This window comes from Lutra lutra, chromosome 6 (assembly GCF_902655055.1).
Source record: "Lutra lutra chromosome 6, mLutLut1.2, whole genome shotgun sequence".
Taxonomy (NCBI): Eukaryota; Metazoa; Chordata; class Mammalia; order Carnivora; family Mustelidae; genus Lutra; species Lutra lutra.
In genome coordinates this window covers 133,365,789-133,382,754 of record NC_062283.1, presented here as the reverse complement: position 1 = coordinate 133,382,754, position 16,966 = coordinate 133,365,789, and the positions used below count along the sequence as shown (strand labels likewise).

The following is a 16,966-nucleotide window of genomic DNA, read 5'->3' as shown; positions in this document are numbered from 1 at the left end:
ATTATAATGATTAAAATTGCCCCATACTTAACCATTCGTGGGTATAATGTGTATTATTTAGTACTGTCATTCTCAGTACCATTTGCTTTTGAGTCACGATCTCGGGCTTCTGTCACAGCCATGAAAATTCTTAAAGTTTCTGATCTCCCTGTTCTCCCCTCCTTCCCTGACCTTCACATCAACAACTCACAGGCACGGCTCATCCGTGATATCAACTAGAACCACTCCATTAACAAAATCTTGAGTTCTTAAACTGCATCCCCTGAGGACAGTTTTTTTCCTCATTCATTTACATCCAGCGTGTACATTAGCGGCCTTCATGACAGATGAGGCTTCCAATTCCTTCCCACTCTTTCAGACTGATCTCCCCACCCACCTCCCTGACCCAACCTTAACAAGTCCCTCGGGTGCCACCCCTCCCACCCTGGTCCAAGCCACTGTTCTCTCCCACCTGAGCCCTGGCAGGAGCTTCCCCCAGCTTCTCTGACACTCTGTCCCCCACGTAACAACCACATGCTTATACACATGTCACATCGTGTTACTCCCCTGCTCAAAGTGCCCCCGACGCCCACTACACTCAGAATAAAAACTCCGGTTCCTACAATATCATAAGACGCTCTGTTATCCAGGCTCCTTTCCCTCACTCACTCTTCTGCCCACACTACCATGAGCCATGTGCATTCCTACCCTAAGGTCTTTCTTTCTGCCTGGACCACTCTCCCTGCAAACATCTGCACGAATGGCTCCTCCTTCCGGCCCAGCCTTCAAGCGTTCATAAGGCCTCCCTTAACCCGCTAATTAATACCATAGCTGTCTCCTGACTTTCCCCGGTACTACCCATCTCCTTTGCCTTTCCTAGTTGTTCTTTTTTCCATAGCGCTTTTCACATTTTATTATAGCCTGTTTTTATTGTGTTTGGTATTTACTCTCTGTTTCTTCTGCTAGATTTGAGCTCCTTTTTTTAATCTGCTCAATGATGTGTCCTAAGAACCTAGAACAATGCACATAATAGGTGTTCAATACATACTTAGCTATCTGCATCACAGGATTGTTACAAAGATTAAGTGCGTTGATGCATGGAATACCTTAGCACAATGCCTGGCATAGAGCAAAACATTCAATGAATATGAGCTGTTAGATCTCTTTATAGAGGCTTGTGAATGTTTCTGGAGGATCAATTCCTTAAAGTAGAATTGCTTGGCTTAAGGGAATATGCATTGTCAACATTGAGATAATACTTGTTTATACTCCTACGAACAGCATTTGAAAAAACCTATTGTCCCTCCCAACTGCTGAACTAGATATGATCACATTTTCATAATTTTGCCCATCTAATGGACAGATATGGCATCTCATTGTGATTTTGATTTGCATTTCCTTGAATGCTAATGTGGCTGAGCATCTTTTAAAGAACTGATTTCCCTCCAAGGCTGGCTTCTGAACCATCAGCAAGAGGAAAGCATCCCCACCGGCTTTCTCCCTTCTGATAGTTTTTCACCGGCCATTATATCTTGATCGCTCCCCTATGTATTTCAGCTTACGGAGACCACTTTTGAGAACCCCCTTGCAACTCCTCCTTTGTTCACACACGATTTGTCAATGTTAATAGGTTAATTTTATTTATGTACAACTCAAAATTAGTAGTTTTTCAGGATCCTCTCCTGAATTTCACATGGGAGAAAGATAATTTCATATGACTTTTATGAAGGCTTTCACTAGAGGATAATTTAAAGGATTTTTCGGAGGAGACTATGAAATTCTGATAAGATCTTACCTTCCCCTTCTCATACTGATGCTAAAAGGTTTATCCTGGAATTTTTCAGCTGGGACTTGAGCACGGGCCAGTGGATCAGACACAGCAGGTTAATACCATGGGCTGATGAGGAAGATCAGCCTACGGCACTCACTTTACCTCTTTAAACGAATACAGTTTTCTCTTTGAAGCTGTCTATCAAGTGCAGTTTCCTAACAAATATTCATACTCTCAAGTTTGCAATCAACAGACCTTGGAACTATTAACATACACTTTTCAGTATTATAGGAAACCTCTTAGTCTTTCTTGTAAAAAGCCTTAGAAACTCAACTTCATAATAACAGATACAGGATGACTATAGATTTTACTTCTAGTTCTTGGTAATCAGAATGTCAAATGTTTGCTAATCTTCTCTCGTATTTACCCTTGTATCAATAGCTTCTTAAGTAGCTATCCAGAAAAACATGTGCCTGCTGTTTTAAATTTTTATCAAGGCCGATTCACAGCAATTTGGGCTATAATAATTTATTTTCACAGTAACGTCCTAATATTGTATCTTATGTGTATATTTTATTTAACGATCAATAGACTTTCAGTGCTTTCCAATTTTCTCCCTTTACGGGTGAAGGTCACTGTGTATTAGTCTTTGATTACACTGCTGAATATATCTTTACAAAATATTCTTAGAGGTAGACGTACTGGGTCAGGGAAAATTACTTTCCAAAAAAGGAACACTGATTTCCATTCTTCCATGAGTACCTAAGAATACCTATCTTACCACCTGTGTTCCAGCATGAAAATTTCTTATAATTTTTGTTTTTAAATTTAATTGGAGACATAGTTTCTCATGTGGTATTTCGTGTGATAATGAAGATTTTATATATTTTAAGAGGCATCATTCTAAGGTATCCAGCCAACCATTCCCTTTTCTGAGAATTGATTCCCTACACACAGGGCAAGCCCAGTATTTTAGGTACGTGACTTTATCTACCTGGATACAGATGTTTGGATTGGGGTAGGTCATCTGAACTAAGCTGGGCTCTCAGATCCCCTTCCTTATAAACTTAGAACCCAGAGACACTAGCCTAGGCAGGTCATTGAATGGAAAACATGTAAACCTAAGAGCTCTATGTTAATCATGCACATAGAAAGAAAGCTGCTTTGTAGAAATTTAAAAGGCAGCTGTCCTGAAGAGAAAGAAAAATGAAAGCAGGCTGAGAAAAACAAAGCCAAGATACCAGAAACATTTGGAAAAGGAATTCCTTGAATGCCATTCCTGATTCTTGACTTTGGTAGTGTACTGTCTTGTGCACCAGATAGTGTACTATCTTGCCCCTGATACCGTACTATCTCCCCTTGGATTGTGTAAGATACTCCCATATCCTTATAACGCACTGCCCTCTTTTGCTTAAGTAGCTGAACTAGTTTGACTGTTAAGAATCTTACCGCATTAAAGCAGACCCTCCGAGAGCACCTGGGTGGCTCAGTCAGTTAAGCACCTGCCTTCGGCTGGGGTCATGATCCCACGGTCATGCAATCAAGTTCGATGTTGGGCTCCCTGCTCAGTGGGAAGTCTATTCTCTCTCTCTCCCTCTACTCCTCACCCCTTCTCCTGCCGTGTCTTTCATGCTCTCTCTCTCTCTCAAATAAATAAATAAAATCTTTAAAAAAAAAAAAGACCCTCAGAGAAAAAAATTACACTGATAAAATCAAAGTCTAGTGGGGTTCAAAATCCACATATACAGCTATTCTAGGATAGTAAACAGAGTCTCTGTGTTATATGGTTGGAAGTAATTAAATTATAACCTTTTTATTATCATTATTATGACTCAGAGCATATATCCACAGAGAATTTAGAGTGTTTAGAATTTAGAATATAAATATCCCAGCGTCTATTCCTTTCCGCAGCAGACAAGAGACTCCTCTATGGATTCCCACATGGAAGCAGAGAAAGGCAGGGCTGGTCATGGAGACCTTGTAGTCTGGTAGCGCCCCCCTTTGCTGACCCCTGCCGTTGATTCACACGTGCCCTCTTCCCATTGCGAAGTGGATGCACTGACTGAGAAGGAGGAGGAGCCACCAGGGTTGGGGACAGTCCCCAACTCCTGACCAATCTCTCACCCACGCCCTCCTGGAAAACAAAACCCTGTCCTCCAGCAAGTCATCGAAGGTCCTTTCTATCTGGCAACAGCCTGTCTTCCGGTTTGCTATTTAACTGCCTGTCTTTCCAAACCAGTTTTCAGTTCCTTTAAAAAAAAGAAACTGTTTCTCACTCACCTTTCTCTTCCCCACCACACGGTACCTGCGGAGGGCACGCACAAATACCCCTTTCCTTCCACGTCATTTCTACCTCGTAGGTATTCAATAAACATTGCTTGGATACATGAATAAATGATGGGATGATCAGGTTTATTTGCAATAACTTTAATTTTGCCCCCCAAATTAAGACTAGATAACCATGAAATATTAGCCTATAGTCTCACAGCTCTAAATTTTAAAATCAGCAGTGCAATTTTAGGAGCACAAGGTAATTGTTCTATATCCTGTCACATGAATGTTTACTACTTATCACCAAAACTATTCTTAAATATTTTGAAGGTGTTATGAAGTATGTTGGTAACAGCCTATATAAATAATAATTTGTGTGTTAAAGAAATGTTGTTGTCTATGATATGAGGGTTTTTATTGACTGATTCCCCAGGGTTATTTTATTGTCAATATTTCCATTTTTCACCATTGGCTAAGATGTGCATTTAATTTAAATGATAGAGCAGTTATCTCTGAGGCTTTGGGTTAGCTCTGCTTTATTATCGCAGACTAGAATTTTGGATTTAACATCCTGTGTTGTCATCTCCTCAAGGAAAGAGAGGGGCCTAATATTTCATGAATGGAAAATGCACAAATAATATATACTTTCATTGTTACTTTATTTTATTTTTATTTTTATTAATGATAAAGAAATCACAAATGACCTTTTGCTACTAGCACATCAGTTTCATCCCTTAATATGACTTATTTCCTATTCTTACAGGGAGAGAAAAGTAAAGATGCACCTTCAGGGGATCCTGCCGGCCTGAAGTTCCTGGAAGGGAATGTTCCAAGGGATTCTTACTGTCACCTTTCCACCAGTCCTAGAGCAATAGAGCACGCCTATCAATATGGAGGAACGGCCAACAGCCGCCAAGAGTTTGAACACTTAAAAGGAGATTTTGGTGAAAAGTAAAGTAACACACTATCCTTCCAGAAACTTTATGCCATGGCTGGACTTCATACTTATTTGCCACATGCCATCTTTTTCCTATGATCTTTCCTTTCTGTGGCACTTAATCCTATTATTTTTGTCATCAAAATAAATGCTAAGTAGTACACAATTCTTACTTTCCAATAAATGAACATTCTCTGAGACTTTCTTCCCAAAAGTAAGATGCATAATACAGGATTCTCCTAGGAGTTTGTAGCATTTTTATCAAAAAGAAAAGGCAATCAAAGAAAGGAACATGTGGCACATTTTCAATGACTCATCATCTAACCTTGATATTACATTCCTTCTGCTATATAAATTGCTTTCAGATTGAAAATGGGGGTGACTCTGAACCACTGGAAGGTTGATAAGGAAAGACACCAAAGACACAAAAACCACTTGTATCTCAGCTAGCCCTCAAGCTATCTGTAAAGCCCAGCCCGTCTTCCCAGTATTCTGCAAATCTCCAGGTTACTTAGCACTTTTGAAGATCTCTTTTTATAGAGTCAGCACCAGATATTCTTACATAGGTCTTATATCTCTTTCAAATGTCCATAGAGGCGGTGCATTCAATAAGTAACCTCTAATGCCTTCTTATTTGCTATTTGCCTTATTAGGCAAATATTAGGCAGTATCAGTACTTTGTATTCATTGGGAAGAATTTAGAGTTAAATCAAACTAGAAATTAGCCTAATAAATGTATCTTATCTATTCGGGCTAGAGCTAAAAGTCTAGAAGTTTTCGTTTAATTCCTACACCTTCTGGTGGCTGTTTTTGGCCCGTGATATCTACTGATTAATTTTTCTTGGGAAAGACAAATCAATCTTGTATTTTAGATAGCACACAAATCGTATTGTTTCTAGGCAAACTTCTATATGCACATTAATTACAGACTAGTATTTTGTCCACATGAACAAACCAAATGCGACCATAGTTTCAGAGCAAGACGCATTATGATCCTTATGTGAAACAATGCTTCCAAATGTGGAATGTAGCCCTGCTGTATAAATAAGTAGGAAAAGATTTACATTTTTGAGTTAGTCATGCTTTCCCAATATTCATGAATAATGCTAAGACAGAATTAGAAGTAATGCTGCTTGGGATTCGATAGAATGGCTACTCATTCTTCCTTACATTGTGTTGCTGTTGGAAACTAGAGATCCCCCTCAGTCTCATTTTACAGATAGAAAGCTTTTTCTTTTCATTTACCAGATCTCAGTTCTCCATTCGTCTGAAGACTCGTTCCTCCCATGGGATGATTTTCTATGTCTCAGATCAAGAAGAGAATGACTTCATGACTCTATTCTTAGCCCATGGCCGCTTGGTTTTCATGTTTAATGTTGGCCATAAGAAACTGAAGATTAGAAGCCAAGAGAAATACAATGATGGATTGTGGCATGATGTGAGTTGAAGGCAGAAAATATTATTACCAGCAAATAGATGGTGACATTAATGCCCACTATTGGTCTTTCTAGAAACACCCATTTTAAAATTCTGTTGCCATATGCTCAGAGTTCAATTTTGAGAAATTTTTTTAATTCCTTATAAAAATCTTGAAGCATCTTATTTAAAAAGAGATACAGGTTGCATGTAATTTTTAGAGTAATTATTTTCACCAAAGGACCAATAGCAAATATAACCTGAAGTTTAATTTCTAATGATTTTTCACTTGTTTTTCCACTGCCTGTAAGTTTCTAAATTTCAGCAGCAAATGCTGAGTGTCTTTTATAGGCTAAGCCATGGAAGATACAATGTGAAAAGAAAATCTGTTAGGATGCTAGGATACCACAGGGAGACTATTTAAATATTGAAACAAATCAGTGTTACAAAATGGAAAGAGTAAGAAATGTAAGATGTATTAATCACCATAAATTTAGGAGAGGAAGAAACCAAGTGGGCTGACCAGTTTGAAGAGTTTCATTGAGAACCCTGCTAAATACATATAAGCTGAATTCAGAAATTAAGCCTGTAACTTTAAATCAAGCTTTAAAGGAAAAAACAAACTCTTGACCTTCAGAGAGAGGGTCAGGTTTTTAAAGAACTTCTGCAGATCTCCCACAGTACCGCAATAGCAAAGTCTGGAGAAGAGGCAACAGAGCCTTCTGCCAAAGCTTGGGATGCACTTGACATGTGCTATCGTCCTTCTCTCCATCCAGGTGATATTTATTCGGGAAAAGAGCAGTGGCCGACTGATCATTGATGGCCTTCGAGTCCTAGAAGAGAGTCTTCCTCCTACAGGAGCTGCCTGGAACATCAAGGGTCCTATTTATTTGGGAGGTGTGGCTCCTGGAAGGGCTGTGAAAAATGTTCAGGTAAGCCAGACATGACCAGGACAAGCCCTGACTTTTAGAGCCAACAGATTATTTAATCCAGGACCTCATTTTACCACCAGCAAACTGGCAAGAGGAGAACTGTAGTTTCACTGGATGTAGGCCACCAAAGTGAGTTTTGTCCCTGGACATGTCTGTCCGCTCTCTGGCATTACAAAGTCAAGAGTGGTCTTTTGACTCTGACGGAGAAGTGAGATGAAACAATTTCAGAGGTTTAAACTGTCATGAGAAGTTATGTCTCAAGTAGATGCTTATTTGTTCAGCAAGTACACATGCTATTAGTGTAAAAATTTTAAAAAGAAAAGAAGTAAAAAATGTCATTCCATTATGTATCATTGAGTGACAAAAAACTTTGGGGCCATTCTGTAGACTATGATTTCATATTTGTTTCCTAGACACACACACACACACACACACACACACATGTGTAAATGGGCAAGGAAGTATGGTTATTCCTGGGCAGGGGCGGGGGGAGGTGGTTATAGTAAAAAGCACGTAATTTCTGTACTTTAAAAGTTAATAATATTGCATCTTTACAAAAATAGTTAGCAACAAAGGGAATGTATCTTTCTTAACATATAGATTTGACTTCAGCACGAAAAAATAGATGCATTTCTAAGATTCACTAATATATGTAGATAAAGGAATAAAGGGGGGGCTCATGTTATATTGAGATTTTAGGCAAGTAGCCCCAATTTCATGACAGCTCCTTTAAAAGAAAGGTTTCCAAAGCAGTGTGAAATCAGTTGTCCAAAGAGGCCCAAGTTTCATGTCTTGAGGTATGATAAATTCTCGACCACAAGATCAGGTAATGCAGCCAGAAATGCAAGCTTTCTGCTGTTTAGTTAACTATGGTAGATTTAACAATTAAGAACTTTGCTAGCCCTCATCAACATTAGCTGATTTGGGGCCACCTGTCATTCTTGAAGGAAAACAGAGGAGGATAGTTCTAATATTTAATTTCAGAACCATAGCTGCAACTTATTTGTCACAGTGTATGTAGAAATGTTCATAGCTAATGACTGCAGGCTGACACTATCAAATACAAAATCCCAACTTCAAAGAACTCATCATTAAAGAAGCAACTACCTGGAAAATGACTGACCCTTCAGGCAGCTAAGATAAATAAGACAGCGGGCTGCTTCGTTTCTCTCAGGACGTAATCCCTTCATTTTGTTTCCCTTTGGTGCACACCTGCGCATGTTAAGAAAATGACTTTTAAGAAATGTCTTCTTCCCTCAGATCAACTCGGTCTACAGTTTCAGTGGCTGCCTCGGCAACCTTCAGCTCAATGGGGCCTCCATCGCCTCTGCTTCTCAGACATTCAGCGTGACCCCTTGTTTTGAAGGTCCTATGGAAACAGGGACCTACTTTTCAACAGAAGGAGGATACGTAGTTCTAGGTAACAGTGACTTCTGCACAAAACATGAATCACGAAATACTTCTTTCCTGGAGGTGGCTGGGGAAATTTGGCTCAGGGTTAAAACTTCAGAATACCAAACTCACTCAGCCCTAGGAATCGGCTTCTTTCCTCCAGGATCCCCTTTGTTGCCTCCTGCCACACCCAGGGAGACAGGCTCCCCTGTCCCTGTTCGCTTTCCCTGTCCAGAGCTTCTCCACAGCCTCCACACCTCTGATGTAGATGTAGCCCATCTTGACCCTTTTAGGATTTCCCGTGCTGCTCTGTGCTCTAATCTGTGTCAGGGAGGCTCTAATCAGAGCAGGGTGGCTCTTGTCTTTCTCTACCCCCTCTTAGCGTGACCCATTGTCCCTACCAAAGCAAGTCCCACTTCCTCCCTTTGCTCCGCAACCCCATCCTTCAGAAATTTTATTTCTGGATTTGTATTCTCCGTAGCTATTATTCTCTCATCCAATCAACCAAATTTTTATGATATGTCTCTGGCATGTGAGCCCCTATGCCAAGTGATGGAACATAGTAGCTCTAAATATAAGTACATAAAGTCCTATCAGTCTATAATCAATCACCATCCAAGCCGTTCCAACACATACTCTACAGAGCAATTATTAGGTATGAGGAGGTCACTGGGATCGGTACCCCGAACATTCCCTGAATAAAGACGTGACAACGCACCCACGTGTAGCTTCCTAAACCGTCCCCACGTCCAAGAGAATAACAGAGGTCATCTTTCCTCTCTCTGTCTTGCTCATGATTGTACTTTCCTTTCTCCTCCTTGATCCACAATAAAGCACCAACACTCATATTTCTCAGCCTTTCATTGGATCTCAGTGATAAGAACTCAAAGGCTCGGACAGCTTGAAATGCATAGCAACCTGCCCAATTGACGTTCTCCCTTACCATTAACTAATAGCAGGAAAAATTATAAAGTGATTTATAAGGAGACATGTCGAGTGAATATTATTAAGATGCCCAGGTTTACAACACGTCTCCTGGAGTGAGCACCACTATCCTTAATAAGAATTCATTTTCTCACATCACGGCACTAGCAGCTCCTAACTGCTTCTGCTACCCTCACTTTTTCTTTCCTCTGAAATGCTTTGCAGTGCTGGCACCAGTGATCTTTATTATTAAGACTTATTTTAAAATACAGGTCTTATTTGAAAATAAGGCTTATCTTAAAATACAGCTCCCTTGCTCAGTGACTGCAAAATAAAGTCTACCTTCCATACTTGAGGACGAGTGCCCTTCCCCTGTGGCCTTCCTCCCTTGCCTGGTCTCCCTTTACCCTGGCAGGGGACACTGGCCTCCACGGTGCTCTCCAAATGTCCTGACCTCTGCACTAGTGTTCGTACTATTTCCTGTGCCCAGGCTGCTCTTTTCTCCTCCTTACTTGTGAAAGATTAAATGGTCCTGCTGTTTGGAATCAGTTTCTCCTCACCTGAGAAGAGACACCATGGTGTCTTTTCCCCATGCTGTCCCCATGCCACGGAGTGGCATACTAGTTATCTCTGGCCCCCTCAGAGCTTTCTGCAGTGTGATTGACATGGGAAATGCCACCTGCTACTTATCTATTGAAAAAGGTGTCAAACTTTCAAAAAACATATAAAAATGTATAATTACAAAATCATACCATGGTTACAAAATTGAGGCTGCTGCTCTTAAGAGCTAACATTTCTCTTCCCAGATGAGTCTTTCAATATTGGACTGAAGTTTGAGATTGCCTTTGAAGTCCGTCCCAGAAGCAGTTCTGGAACCCTTGTTCATGGCCACAGTGTCAATGGAGAGTACCTAAATGTTCACATGAAGAAGGGGCAGGTAATGGGTTAAAAACTGTTTTAACAGTCTGTCTTCTCTGACCTTGAATTCTAAGTCTGAAGCATTTTTATTTCACAGAATTAGTCCATCAGTCTTTCCTAACCGGGGGGAGGGGGAGGTGGGGGTAGAATCACGAGGAAGCTACACATGAAATTTAAATGCAGACAGTACTTAGATTCAGATTCATATGCTGGGAATTGATTTGATTGGAGCAAAGGGCCATGAAAATGTGGCAAAACTAAAAAAAAAAAATCAATAACAATGGAATTAAAAGGTTTTAATAAAAGAATTGGGAGAAAACATTTTTACGACAAATGAAAGCAGCATATCCAGCTATCAGAATGAACAAACACTAAAGTATCTGCCTTTCTATCTATAATATATTTGCATACCAGGTATATATATGTGTATGCATATATATGTATATATGTACATAAGTGCATATATACATATATATTACTTTCAATTGCTAGAAATCAAAAAATTGTTATAATCAAGCAGCACTTTCATCCTGAAAAAGTATGACCAAGGAATAGTCATGAAAATGTTCAACTAAATATTAAGGAGAAAACAGCATATTTTCATTATTGTCCCTAACTGATTTTTATTTGAGATCTGGTACTCTTAAACTGTATAACGATATCGTGCTTACTGTGTATCAAGTACTTTTCTAATTATGGATGAGCTCCATTAGCCCCCCAGCGACTGTGACCCCAGGTAGGTGTCACAAGTGAGAAAAAAGGCAGTGAGGTGATGGGGCACTGGGACGGGAACCCAGGCAGTCTGGCTGCACGGTCCGCACCCTCCACCGCTACCTTAACCAGCTTTGTAGAACACATTCAATCTGTAAAAATTGAAGGAAAGCCTTTTATTATCTTGTTGTTCCTCTCCCCCAGCTTTTCTCCTGTTACTCTTCTGTCCTCTCGCCTAGGAACCATTTACTGTCTATAGCCTACCAAAGAGTGACCCCTTGCGTTCACATTGCAAAGCTAATCGTTTGCAGATGTTAAAGCATTGCTCCTCTGGGGTGAATTTAAGAAATCCAGTTTTATCTCTATGAGGAAAAGTGAAACTATATAACGTATCCGGTCTCTTGCAGGTCATAGTGAAAGTCAACAATGGCATCAGGGACTTTTCCACCTCAGTGACACCCAAGCAGAGTCTCTGTGATGGCAGATGGCACAGAATTACAGGTGAGAAAAGAGTGTCCTGGGCTCCTTTTATAGAGTGAGCCTACATTCCAAGTGTGGAATGATGGCTCGGAAGAACTCAGACTCTAACTGACACGATAAAATAGGGGATGGACGACAGTCGACAAGTGGCCAAGAAAAGAGAATCAAATATTACTGTAATTATCGAATCCACATGTGATTTGAAAATTGTCTTTGGGGGCTTTCTTAATAATGTATAATTTATGAAGAAAAAAATAGAGTATCCTAAACATTCTCCCTTCCAAAGGAAAATATTACAGGGATTGCTTGACTGGACATTGACGTTTTCAATGATACAGAAGAAAGTGTGAGGTTTATTCTGGAATAAATAAAAGCCATCGCTGTTATAAATTAGTCTCTTTCATGTGAAAATTAATCACTCCAGTGTCATTTATGACCAGTCTTTTCCTGGTATTTCAGTTATTAGAGATTCCAATGTGGTTCAGTTGGATGTAGACTCTGAAGTGAACCATGTGGTTGGACCCCTGAATCCGAAACCAGTAGATCACAGGGAGCCTGTATTCGTTGGAGGAGTTCCAGGTAAGAATTCTTTAAAAGGGACATGATTCCAATTCCAAAAAACAGCAAGTTCTTATAATTGTTATTATAGTACTAAGAATGGAGCCGTGTGTTTTTATAATTCACCTAGTAACTCAAAGGATTTTATATACAACGTCCTTTCATAGGAAAAAAGTATACTGGTGGTTATGACTCCTTATCCAAGGATCAAAACAAAGTAACACATCGCTACACTTCAGTCTCCTCCCTGGTAGATACTACTCTCCCTTTGCCAAATATGCTTATTTTTTTTTTCTCTCTTCCTTTTGTATGTCCTCACGTTCACATAGTGAACACACACACTCTATTTTTTTCTCTTACACAAAGAAAACTCAGTTGCTAATACTGCTCTCAGATTTGAGAATCTTGGAGGACTGAAAGTTTGCTGATAATTACTCCCCTTCCTTACTAAGAAGAGAATCCACAGTTCTCCCTGTCCAGGATTAGTCTGAATTGTGAAAACAACTGCAGACCGTAAGTTGTTTTGTTCCGATGTAGTGACCATCCCCAAGAGAGGTTCCCATCTGCCATCCTGCAAACGTCATCAGTAACATTCCCGCTGTCATCTGCCAAGAATGGTGTGTAATCCAGGGTGGTGACAGAAGGACTCTTATGGACCCCCGCAATTGTTTTAACCCTCTGGAGCAGGAACCATGACCTATGTTGAAAGTGTTCGTTGCACACATTTCACTAACTTGGAAAAATGGAATGTTAAAGCTAGAGAGAGATAGATAAGAAGGAGAAAACCAAGCTTTTACATCTGGAATTTGACGGTGATTTTAAGGAAAAACCTTGCATGATTTTTCCATGTCCTAACTAGATTATTTTAAACTGAGCCATGTAAACGCAAGCAATAAATTAATTAAGAGAGTAAGAAGAAAGAGGGAGAGAGAAAGAACAGATCAAATTAAGCACCTGACCTTGGGTATGCACAAAATCGTAGGAATTGAGCATTCCTCTTAACATGAATTTTTCAAATACTAGTATTGACAATAACAGTAACTCCCTGATGAAATACTTGAGACCATCCTCTTCTTTACTTCTGCTGTCCACACCCATCTCCATCCCCCAGTCCTCTCCTCCCACTCCTGGCCTCAGTTCTGAAAGGGATTCTGGTGAAAGCCACCCCTGTACTTCTGCAGTGGGGGAGATGAGTCAGTTCTTATATTTCTGTACATTGCTTTCTTCCTGGAAACCACAACATGATTTAAAGTATTCCATGGGTTCCCAAGAGCATACAAGATCAAATTCAGCAAGGTCCTTGATCATCTGGCCCTTCCTCACCCCTGCCTCTGGGGTCTCCCCACACTTTCTGGGACTTACAGTTCTCTGAATGTTCGATGCCCTCCTTGCTCGAGGCCTTTAAATCGCATGTGGAGCCTCAATTTCTGGGAAAATGTTCTTGATTTCCTTCCCTTGTATACCTTTTTGAGGAATAGCTTCTCCCACTCGTCTCCCAGTTCAACTCCTTACTGATCTTTAGGACACAGCTCAGACCTCTACTGACCCACACATGCCCATCTCTCCCTAGAATGTGCTACGTTTGCCTAGCCCTCTTGTGACACTTATCACAGGATTTCATGGAAGTTAAATAGTCCACTCCTTGCTCCCCTGTAACATGACTTCATTCAACACAAAACAAACATTTATGGTCTATTGCGTACTGTGCTAGGCTCGAGAGAGGGACAAACCAAGCATGGCCCTCCTTCATGGAACTTAAACGTCTTTCTTCTTTACTTTGCATGAAAGCACTATATCATTCAAACAAATATTTGTCTCCAATTTTTGTTTTCAGAGTCCTGTCCCAGCATTACTCACTGCCATCATCTCCCACTGTAAGAGTTGCTAAGTGCCACAGACTAGGTGGGCAAGGTGTACCTTAAGCCGAGTTTAGCCTGCCTGAGACATATAATGAACAGCAAATTGTAGCTAATGAGCCAGCCCACAGGAACTAGTGGGCTGGGGGAGCTAACCACTGCACCATTACAGCTTTTAATTCCATCTAGGAACCATGCCAGTGAGCCTAGAACAAAAACAATTATAATGTAAGCTGAATGTCATTAATTACATCATTTTGAGCTGTTCAACATTAATTCCACTAAAATCACATCAGAAACTGAGGCATGAAAAATAACTAAAGGAAATTAGTCATAAATAAGCCTCACTGAATTCCCTCAGAATCTCAATCAGTTCTCTTATATCACACAGGACCCTCATGATACTATCCTGATACTATTTCTATCAATAAAAACTGAATGCATTTAATGAACTATATTCCCCAAAAGTCAATATTACTGTGTAATTTAAAAATCAAAATTAGAAATCAAAAAATAATTTAAGATAATGTAGTTCACACATACACACAGATCTGATCATTCCTCTACTGAAAACCTTGGATTATTCTGTATATAGTCAAGCTTTCGACCTGAGGAATGTTTGCTCTTAAAATCATCTGTTGATTTTATTAATCAGTTACTTAGGGTTCCAGGACACTTTATTGTCAGTACCTACAATAAATTGTGTGGTGAATTATGAAGACCATAATTTCTATATGAATTATTTCCTCTAGATGATGTTCCCCGTGAACCACAGGGTGGTAAGCTTGAACAGAATCAAAATCCATGTTCTAAAACTAGTTTCCAAAATGGGCGGAAGAAATAGATGTTTCTGCCCCTTATACGCTCTCCCGTTCACGCATTTTTATTCTGATGATGAAATACACTGAGCAGCTCGAAGAATATATATAGTCTAATCTAGAGACAAAGGGAAGTGATCTCTCAGCCCCTTCCAAATCTAAAACTTCCTAATTATCATTCTCCATATGAAATGTGATTTCCATGATTTATTTTCAGTACAAGCTTCTGCATAGTCTTAATCTACGCTGCTTAGAAAACTTATTACAGCTGCTTGATGATATTTAATTTGCTGTCCTGTTTTATGTTCCTTCCTGAGTTAGTGATTTCTAAGTGTTTTCCATCTTTTATCTGCTACTGCTCACATAGCTGTTTGTACATAATAATAAGCTTTGACTAAGTGGATTTTAATTCCATGATATTTCTAAGCTCTCTAAATTGCTTTAAGTTATATTGCTTCTATCATCCAACACATTTAATTGTATCTGTACAATTAATAAGCGTAAGGTTTCTTCTAGATCTCTAAAATAAGGGGAGAAAGTTCCCTTGGCATACTACAGGACACCCCTGCCCATGAAAAGACTAGACCAGTTATCATTATCCTATTTATAGATCTTTTCTTAAGATTTTACTTATTTATTTGACACAGGGAGAGAGATCACAAGTAGACAGAGAGGTAGGCAGCAGAGGGGGGAAGCAGGCTCCTTGCTGAGCAGAGAGCCCGATGTGGGGTTCAATCCCAGGACCCTGAGACCATGTCCTGAGCTGAAAGTAGAGGCTTAACCCCTCTGAGCCACCCAAGCACCTCCTATTTATAGTTCTTAAATCCTGAGCTCAGAAAAATTAAAATTTAGCTTATGTGAATTCATTATTTTCTCATTATATTTCATGAGCTTGGCAAAAGTGTGGAGGCTTAAGGGTGAAGGGTAATGATACAAATTAAACAGAAACATTAACCAAGTCTAAAAATAGTGTAGAAGCTAAAATTCCTTCCCCTTTTCTCAGTAAATCACCCAAAATAAGTGAGAACCAGGCAAAGTTAACTCTAAAAAACATCAGCATAGGTAGGTCCTGAAATTACTTCAGAAGCAGATAAAGTTCCTGAGAAAATGTTCCATTTTGACATGTAAATCATCTTGATGATGTGAGCGTTGTTGCGCATATATTTGCCAGAGTAATATTTGGGCTTGGAAGGGCTCACCTGCAATCTTTGTTTTCATTTCTTCCCTTTTCCAGAGTCTCTACTGACACCACGCCTGGCCCCTGGCAGACCCTTCACAGGCTGCATCCGTCACTTCGTGATTGACGGGCGCCCCGTGAGCTTCAGCAAAGCAGCCCTGGTCAGCGGTGCTGTGAGCATCAACTCCTGTCCCACGGCCTGACACAGCAGAGCAAAGCTGCCCCGTACAAAGTTCTTTAGAGCACTGAAAGAAACGCAAAGCCAGCCAGGAGGAACAGCAACTCTTCCTCTCAGTGGGAGCTTTCATCTAGTTGAGCAGGACTTAATAAATGAATCACCAGGGAATGGAGGTTTATTATTTCTCATTTGGATTCTTACCTTGGATCCAAGGTGTCTGCCGTGAACAACAATCAAAGGAGTGTCACACTTACTTGCATTGTATTATTTCCTGCTGGTGAAATTACTGTTCCTGTTTCTAATAAAATAGAAGGGATTCTAAATAAACACTGGCACACATTTGCAAGTATGGCTAGATTCTCAGATTCATCTTTCTTTCAGGGATGATACTTTGAATTGAATTACACCAAAGTATCTGAGGTATATTTTCTTAATCCTGAAAACATTTACTAATTTACATAAAATCTGGAATTAGATGGTAGCTTTGCTTTTAGTACTTTGGTTTGATCTAACAGCGTAACAAGAATATTTTAGGTTTATAGCAGTTACAAGGTTTAATAAAGTAAATTTCTAACACAGTATTAGGAAAATGGAAGCATAACTTAACTGTTTCTAGAGGAGAAAAAAGGAGTTAAACCACTTTTTTCC

General features: G+C 39.8%; 1 protein-coding gene across 2 annotated transcripts in view; it reads left to right on the top strand.

The window, feature by feature from the left end:
* LAMA4 (laminin subunit alpha 4) overlaps positions 1-16,667 on the top strand; it is a 144,278-nt gene extending 127,611 nt beyond the window's left edge. For both annotated transcript variants that reach the window (XM_047732638.1, XM_047732639.1), the window contains exons 31-38: positions 4,785-4,972; positions 6,207-6,396; positions 7,151-7,306; positions 8,567-8,726; positions 10,429-10,559; positions 11,659-11,752; positions 12,191-12,310; positions 16,198-16,667. In XM_047732638.1, the coding sequence (XP_047588594.1) occupies positions 4,785-4,972; positions 6,207-6,396; positions 7,151-7,306; positions 8,567-8,726; positions 10,429-10,559; positions 11,659-11,752; positions 12,191-12,310; positions 16,198-16,343 (1,185 nt within the window). In that variant the 3' untranslated portion in view covers positions 16,344-16,667. The remainder of the gene's footprint in view (positions 1-4,784; positions 4,973-6,206; positions 6,397-7,150; positions 7,307-8,566; positions 8,727-10,428; positions 10,560-11,658; positions 11,753-12,190; positions 12,311-16,197) is intronic.
* Positions 16,668-16,966: the final 299 nt, after the last annotated feature.